At 35.6% G+C, this 9,448-nt stretch overlaps 1 protein-coding gene across 1 annotated transcript; it reads left to right on the top strand.

Annotated features, from left to right (window-relative positions):
* The first annotated feature begins 1,444 nt into the window (after positions 1 to 1,444).
* On the top strand, positions 1,445 to 2,409 carry LOC123388901 (olfactory receptor 2T4-like). The gene is given in 3 exon segments (XM_045069327.1): positions 1,445 to 1,636; positions 1,638 to 1,937; positions 1,939 to 2,409. Coding segments are annotated over 3 exon segments (963 nt in total).
* Positions 2,410 to 9,448: the final 7,039 nt, after the last annotated feature.

Below are 9,448 nucleotides of genomic sequence, written 5' to 3'. Positions count from 1 at the left end.
ATGAATGGAGGTAGAGAGTGCATAGAGGATAAGCTGGACACACAGCCAGTCTGGCTTCAGAGTTGCAGCTCCAAAATGGTGACCCTAGGCTATCTAAGGGTTTGGTCATTGGTTAGGATCATGATCTGTTTGGGGGGATTTGTGGGTTACCCCATACAATCACAGTGCCTCACTGTGGGGTTCAAGAATTTCATATAGATTTTCCCCAAATTTTGTTGAGGTTACTTTTTATTCTGCTTTATTATATATTTTTTTCTTTTTTTAAATTTAAATTCAATTAGTGAATCATTAGTTTTTGACATAATGTTTCCTGGTTCATTAGATTGTTCTTTTTGGGGTATTACTGACATAAAATTCTACTAGTTTCAGTTTTACAAGGTAATGATTTGATATTTCTGTGCACTGTGGAATTATTTTTTCTTATACAAAATTAATAATATTTTTTTTCTTATATAGAATGCACCTTAAAGAATTTTTAAGATTTCAGTTGAAGGGACACCTGGGTGACTCAGTCAGCTGGGCATCTCCTTTTGGCTTGGGTCATGATCTGTGTTCCTGGTATTGAGTTCCGTATTGGCTCCCTGCTCAGCAGGGAATCTGCTTCTCCCTTTCACACTGCCTGCTGCTCTCCCTGCTTTTGCTCACTCTCTGTCAAATAAATGAATTTATTTATTTATTTATTTATTTATTTATTTATTTATTTATTTTAAAGATTTTATTTATTTATTTGACAGAGAGAAATCACAAGCAGATGGAGAGACAGACAGAGAGAGAGAGAGGGAAGCAGGCTCTTTGCTGAGTAGAGAGCCCAATGCGGGACCCGATCCCAGGACCCTGAGATCATGACCTGAGCAGAAGGCAGCGGCTTAAACCACTGAGCCACCCAGGCACCCCCAAATAAATGAATTTAAAATATAAAATTCAGTTGGATTATTAGACCTGAGAGATAATGATATTTTGATTATCTACAATAGGAATTCCAGAAAGGGTGATTTTATATATATATATATATATATATATATATATATATAAAATATATATATATATTTTATATATAAAATATATATATTATATATCTGTATATAAATATATACAGATATATGTATACATATGTACATATACATATATATATTTTTTACATTTTGATTCATCTTTTGTGTTTGGTTAGGGCAATAGCTAACCTAAAATAATCTATATGCTTCTTCGTAAAGGATACTATAGCAAAAGGAAAACTCATGACACAATGAACAATGCAACCACCCAAATGGTAAATTTATATAATTACAGATAATTTGTATTCTCTAAATCTATAAAACCATGGAATTTTTTTTCTGATAATGTAATTGGGTTCTCTTTCTCTCTCAACACATTTATTTCAGTGGGTGGTGTTTCGTGATTGATTCATTAATCCCAAAGCTTCCCTTGGTTGCCCAGGTGAAATCACATGGAGAACACCAACTGGCTAGCTAACCACACTGGGAGATCAGATTTCACCCTGGTGGGAATATTCAGTGAATCCAAACACCCAGCTCTCCTTTCTTTGGTCATTTTCGTGCTTTTCCTAATGGCCTTGTCTGGAAACACCATCTTGATTCTATTGATACATTCTGATGCCCACCTCCACACACCCATGTATTTTTTTCATTAGCCAGCTATCTCTCATGGACATGATGTATATTTCTGTTACTGTGCCCAAGATGCTCATAGACCAAGTCATGGGTATGAACAAGATCTCAGACATAGAATGTGGGATACAAATGTTTCTCTATGTGACACTAGCAGGTTCAGAATTTTTTCTTCTAGCCTCCATGGCCTACGACCACTATGTGGCCATCTGCGATCCTCTTCATTACCCTGTCCTCATGAACCATCAGGTGTTACACCTTCTAGCATCTGGCTGCTGGCTCCTGGGTTCAGTGGATGGTTTCTTGTTTACTCCCCATCACCATGACCTTCCCCTTCTGCAGATCTCGAGAGATACATCATTTTTTCTGTGAAGTCCCTGCTGTATTGAAACTCTCTTGTTCAGACACTTCCGTCTATGAGATTTTCATGTACCTGTGCTGTGTCCTTATGCTTCTCATTCCTGTGATAGTCATTTCAGGATCTTACTACTTTATCCTCATCACCATCCATAGGATGAACTCAGTAGAAGGACAGAAGAAGGCCTTTGTCACTTGTTCTTCCCACATGACTGTGGTCATCCTCTTCTATGGGGCTGCCATTTATACTTACATGCTCCCCAGCTCCTACCATACACCAGAGAAGGACATGATGGTATCTGTCTTTTACACCATACTCACTCCCGTGCTCAACCCTTTGGTCTATAGTCTAAGAAATAAGGATGTTATGGGAGCTCTGAAGAAAATGTTGAATGTGGGACCTGTCTTTCAAGAAACTATAAAGTAAGGGCACCTGGATGGTTCAGTAGGTTAGCATCAGCCTTTGGCTCAGGTCATGATCCCAGAGTTCTGGGATCAAACTGTACACTGGGCTCCCTGCTCAGTGAGGAGTCCACTTCTCCTTCTACCCCTCCCTCCCACTCATTCTCTCTCTCTCAAATAAGAAAAATATTTTTTTAAAAGAAACTATATAGTAGGAACCTGTTATATTGCCTCCCTGTATTAAAAAAGAAACCTCTTTTTTATATTTTTATTTTTATTTTTTAAAAAACTTTTTAATTTTCTAATTCTTATTCTTTCAAAACATATCATACAATTATATTATAGTGATGTTATATTTAGTGAAATTGATAACTTCGCTCTGACTCTGTAGAACACCCATATTCTTAGTAAATACATAATAAAATATTTAGAGAGAGAAAGATCATGTGATTCTATGTAATTGATTGAAATGAGGGAGTGAGAGAAGGGTGATGAAGAGAAAGAGGTTTAAAAAAAAGCTAACTGTTGAGTCTGGGTAAAAGGTATGTGGCTGTGGTTTATACCATTCTTACTCATACTACTTTTCTCTAAGTGTAAAACTATTCCACACAGTTAAAATATCAGTTGTCCTACATTTTTAAACTTTGTATTCTGTTTGCTGACAGTGTAAGTGGCAATCTTATAAAATATGCTCATTTCAATGTGACTAATTATTATTGTGACAATCCTGTAATCTCCATACTTTGTATCATCCCTTAGTTTGCTAGACCACAATGATATGCACTATGTGGACATGGTCCAAAACTGAAAGCACCTAGTGGTTAAAATGTAGGTTTTTGTATCTATGCTTGCATAAGAAATTGCGGGACAAATATGAACTCAGGATGAAAGGAAGATTTAGGGGAGATTCCCTGCTTGAGGTGATGTCTGAATCGAGTTTTGAAGTATGTACTTTATTGAACAAAAAAAGAGAAGCATGATATCAAATATACAAACTTTGTCATTTATTCAATAAATACTTAAACTCTTATAATCCAAAATAACAGCTAAATGAGTTTAAAGTTTGAGCACTATATGGTTGCTGTTTTCAAGGAATTTGAACCTCTATAGTTTTATATGGAAAGAGGTACCATTCAATTATGATAAGCCTAATATATATATGATGCTAATGCAGAAAGTGTATGACTCATAAGTACACATCTGTTCTAGCTGTGATACATGGATTTGGTCAAAAAAGGGGACTGAGATCAGCCTCTGTAACTCAGTACAAATGTTGACTAGATGTTCCCTCAGATAAGTACAGGAGACTGTGGCAGAAGGGACGTTCTCAGGGACAATATGCCACAGAAAAGGCACAACATGTGCAAATGTCTGAAGGTTGGCAAAGCATAAGGGATAAATGTTTCAATCGCTCATTCTTTTCCTACTTTAGTTTATATAAATCTTTCTTGCCCTTCTGTGACCCAGAGTTTTACAAGCAGCAGCAAAATGATTAGATCTGCACTTTAGAAATGTTAAATTAGTGGTCATTTGGGGAAGTGCAGCGCTGCAAGTAGAGAGACGAAGTGAGCAAAGATGGTGAAGTAGATGGTGTTGATCTAAATTGAATGGACCATGCCTTGACACCAGAATGGACTGGATGGAGGAATGGTATATTTGGAATATGTGGGGCCTTTTGAACCTGGTCCATAAAACCACAGACATGGTTATATATCTACCATTTTATAATGGGGCTGTGTCCAACTTGTGAAAAATCAGACAGTTTCAAAAGTACGGATTAATTTTCCTCTTGACACACATGATTAGTTCATGATTGTAAAACAAAGATCTTGCAGTGTTTTGGAAAACGATAGCAGAAAACCAATTCTCAATATTTTTTGTTGCAATAAAACTGAATACAATATGGACACTCTAAAGTAATTAAGAAATGTATGTATCACCCCTCAGTTTTATGACTATAATGATACATTTCATGGTTCCATTTACAACACCCAGATGTGAAGAATAAAATGAGACAAAATAAAACAAAATGTGGTATTGAGCTACATTATTACAAAGATTTTATAATTTTAAAAATTTTATTTTTATTATTAACATATAATATATTATTTGTTTCAGGGGTACAAGTCTGTGTTTCATAAGTCTTACATAACACACAGAACTTACCACAACACATATGCTCCCCAATTTCCATCATTCAGTCTCTGCATTCATCCACTGCCCTCCCATCTAACAATCCTCAGTTTGTTTCCTGAGATTAAGAGTCTCTTATACTTTGTCTCCCTCTCTGATTTTGTCCTGAACCATTTATTTCCTCTCTTCATCTATGAACCTCTGCCTTATTTCTTAAGTTCCACATATCAGTGAGATCATATGAAAATTATCTTTTTTCTGATTGACTTATTTTATCTAGCATAATATCCTCTAGTTCCATCCACATTATTGTAAATGGCAAGATATCATTTTTTATGGCTGTGTAATATTCCATTGTGGTGTGTGTGTGTGTGTGTGTGTGTGTGTGTGTGTGTGAGTTTGTATAATCACATCTTATTTATCCATTCATCTGCTGATGGATCTGAGCTCTTCCCACAGTTTGGCTATTGAGGACATTGCTGTTATACACACACTGGGAAGAAGATGTCCCTTTGGATTCCTACATATTTCGGGTAAATACTCAGTAGGGCAATTGCTGGGTGATAGAGTAGCTCTATTTTCAATTTTTTGAGGAACCCCCATGTTGTGTCCCAAAGAGACTGCACCATCTTGCCTTCCATCCAACAGTGGAGGTGGATTCCCCTTTCTCCACATCCTGGACAACATTTGTCATTTCCTGACTTAATTTTACCATTATGACTGGACTGTATGAGGTCCTATCCCATTGTCTTGATTTGTGTTTCCTTGATGCCAAGCGATATTGAGCACTTTTTCATTTGTCTGTTGGTTTTTTGATGTCTTCTTTGCAGAAATGTCTGTTTATGTCTTCTGCCCATTTCTTGATTGGATTATTTGTTCCAAGGAACTTACTGAGTTTCATAAAATCTTTATATATTTGAGATATTAGCCCCTAATTTGTGAATATCTTCTCCCATTCTGTCAGTTGTCTTCTGGTTCTGTTGACTTTTTCCTTTGCTGTGCAAAAGGGTTTTTTTTTTTTTTTATCTTGATGAAGTATCAGTAGTTCATTTTTGCCTTTGTTTCCCTTGCATTTGGAGACATGTCTAGTAAGAAGTGGCTTTGGCTGAAGTCAAAGAGGTTGCTGCCTATGTTCTCCTCAAGGATTTTGATGGATTCCTGTCTCATATTTAGTTCTATCATCCAGTTTGACCCTATTTTTGTGTGTAGTGCAAAGAAATGATCCAGTTTCATTCTTCTGCATGTGGATGTACAATTTACCCAACCAAAAAACCTCAGCAATAACAACAAAAAAAATCACTTTAAATTTTTTTTTATAACAATTACTTTTCTTTTTAGGGAATGTGTCTAAAATACAATTTCCACAGTCTTTACTAATAAAAGTTTACAAGTTTATGTAGTTGGTAAAGTTATTTATCAAATTATAGACAACACCTAATACTTGGAATTTGTGTTTAAAATTTCCTGCATCTAGAGTTAAAAACTGAAATGGAAGAGCTACAAGCACTCAAATGCACTTGCTTACAAGTATCAAACAAGTAGCTGCTCAAAAATAGTTTAACATTTTCAATTTTTTAATTTATTCATGTGTTTGTGATAGTGATACCTCTAGCCAGAGGAACCATGTCTATCCCATGGTAACAAGGTTTCAGGTTTCTACATCCTTTAGAGCACATTAAAGACCATTATTGGAAATCTTCATCCAAATTCAGAATTAATATTATTGTTCATTGGATAGAAAAATCTTCCATTATTTTTTTCATAAAATTTTTGCTTTCTTAAATGTGTTCAAAAATAACATTTGAAGAAACATAATGAGCAAAACTATTTTCTAGAGATGGCTAAAGAATTACGCTTCTTAAACATAATCAGATACATTAAAGTTAACATTTAACATAGCTTTGATTGTTTTTCCCCTCTTAGGTTATTTTCTGTAAACATACAATTTAGTGTACCTGACACTGAGTTTCAAAAATGAAAAACCTCTAATGATATGGTTAAAAATCTGAGTTATGTAATTTAAACTTCTATTTTAGTGAGAAAATCAGGCTGCTGTATGTTTTTTTTTTTCTTTTTTCTTCTTCTTTTTTTTTTTTTTGGTTTGTTTGTTTTGTTTTGGTGAATTTCAGTGAGCTAATTTAAGATCTTACCATTTCAGTGCTTGGAGACTGGGTTATATTCAATAGGATGGATATGTCCCCAATTCCAAATAAATCACCTATTAATAAGCTTAGTGATGTCATTGTTGAATCTTGATAGCAATTATTTGAAAATAAAATAGTGTCTGTTACAAGTATCTTCACATAAATGATTATTTTGGTAGTACAAATAATCAATGATTTTTAAATTTTGTTACAAAGTCTTAATTTACAAACTATATAGTTATAGACTGATTTAGTGCCCACAAACTGAAGAAAGAGGACAAACATCTTCATTGTGCTGAAGAGTCTCTATCCCCCCAGCTCATGCATGTTTGTTCTGTGACCAGAAGGGGTTAATTGTTCCTCAGCCTTCTGCGTGGTTTGCCAGTGACAGCCCACAAGCAAATGATTAAAGGTTAGAAGACACAGATCTTTGTATTGATACCCTCAGCATTGTCTATCAGGCAGAGACTGTTAATGGTCAGATACTCCCCTCTGAGGCTCTGCCCTCACCTATGGTCATCCTTCCAGCAGTTTTAGCTGCTATGGAACCTGACAACCACTGCTACTCCCCTTATCCATTGGGAGCGAGGCTGGCAAAAGCTTCCTTTTTTTTTTTTTTTCCTTTTTGGTGACTTTTGGTCATTCTACAAACCTTGGTAAAATCCCAATGTAATCATCCACGAATATTGGCTACATTTTACAGATATTTGTCAATATAACCATTTTCATATAGATTACATATTTAGGGTTATAGTTTACTGATTAAGTTTATTTACCATCTTTCCATATGGTCATTACTCCAAGTATTTTTTAATTCAATTTTATTTTTTCAGTGCTCCAAGATTTATTGTTTATGCCTCACACCCAGTGTTCCATACAATACGTGCCTTCCTTAATACCATCACCAAGTTTATGCCCACTACCCTCCGCACTACCCTCCTTTCCAAAACCCTCAGTTTGTTTCTCAGAGTCTACAATCTCTCATGGTTCATCTCCCCCTTCGATTTTCCCCAGTCCACTTTTCTTTATATTAAAAACTGATGTCTTTTACTCTTTGCTACCCCAAAATATATTGTAAAATATACATCACTGTTAATCTCTGTATACATGTAAATACAATAAGCTAGATTGTTTTTGGTATGTAGTTACACAAATAGAATTAGTTATAGGTCATACACTTCTCAGTTTTATTAGATGCTGCTAAAATGTTTTATATTTTTACTTTTTCTATTACATATGTGTCCCAAAAATATTTATAAAGTATGAGAAGTGAGATGTACTGTTGCATATTTAAGAACTGAAGAATGCAAGTTGGTACAGCCTCTTTGGAAAAACAATATGAAGGTTCCTCAAAAATTTAAAAATAGCACTACCCTATGACCCAGCAATAGCACTATTGGGCATTTACCCCAAAGATACAGATGTAGTAAAAAGAAGGGGCACGTGGACCCCAATGTTCATAGCAGCAATGTCCACAATAAGCAAACTGTTGGAGCTGAGATGCCCTTCCACGGAAGAATGGATAAAGAAGATGTGGTCCATATGTACAATGGGATATAATGTAGCCATCAGAGAAGATGAATACCCACCATTTGCATTGACATGGATGGAACTGGAAGATATTATGCTGAGTGAAATTAGTCAAGCTGAGAAAGACAATCATCATACGGTTTCACTTATATGTGGAACATAAAGATAGCATGGAGCACATTAGAAGATGGAAGGAAAAAAATGAAGTGGGAGAATCAGAGGGAAAGACAAACCTTGAGAGACTATGGACCCTGGGAAACAAACTGAAATGTTCAGAGGAGAAAGGAATGGGGGGATGTGTTAGCTCACTGACAGGTATTAAGGAGATGTATTGCATGGAGCACTGAGTGTTATGTGCAAACAATGAATCATGGAACACTACATCAAAAACTAATGGTATACTGTATGATGACTAACATAGCATAAAAAAAGAACTAAAGAGCGAGAAAAACAAAACTGTTACACTCAAAAATTTTAGGACAATATCGTTGACAGAAAGAATATGGAATTTAAAGATGCCAACTCTCTTGTACAATAAAAAGTCCACATACAATTTTTCAATCCCCCCAAAATTAAGTGCTAATAGCCTATTGTTGATTGGAAGCCTTATTAGTAACAATTAACAACTATTTTGTATGTTATATATATAATATACAGAATTTTAAAAATAATTAGATTTTTTTCTTTTTTTAAATTGTATTTTATTTTTCACTGTTCCAAGATTCATTGTTTATGCCATCACACCCAGTGCATTATTTTTCTAAATTTTATTCATTTATTTGAGAGATAGAGACAGAAAGAGAGTGCACACCAGCAAGGGGAGGGGTAGAGAAAGAGAGAGGGACAAAAAGACTCCTGAGCATGAAGCCTGACACAGAGCTTGATCCCACACCCTGAGATCATGACCTGAGCTGAAGTCAGATCCTTAACTGATGAGCCACCCAGGCACCCCTAATATACTGTATGCTTACAATAAAGTAAGTTAGATATAAAATTATATTTCAAGTCTGTAGGGGGACAAGATGGCGGGGAAGTAGGAAGAGGTGCCTTTTAAACCTGTACCCTAAAGTGAGCTGATTACCTACCGAAGAACTCCAATCACCCATGAAATCAGCCTGAGATAAGAATTATACATGTCTGGATCTCTACAGGGGCAGAAGACACCAGTGGGGAGGTTAAGCAGAGTGGGAATGGCGAACTGATATTGGAAGATAAACAAAAGGGGGAAGGAGCCTCCAGAGGCGACCAGTTGGAAAG

The sequence above is a fragment of the Mustela putorius genome, unplaced genomic scaffold (genome assembly GCF_011764305.1).
Source record: "Mustela putorius furo isolate JIRA1106 unplaced genomic scaffold, ASM1176430v1.1 tig00003923_pilon_pilon_pilon, whole genome shotgun sequence".
NCBI lineage: Eukaryota > Metazoa > Chordata > Mammalia > Carnivora > Mustelidae > Mustela > Mustela putorius.
Note: the sequence above shows the minus strand (reverse complement) of the source record. Positions and strands in the feature narration are given on the sequence as shown.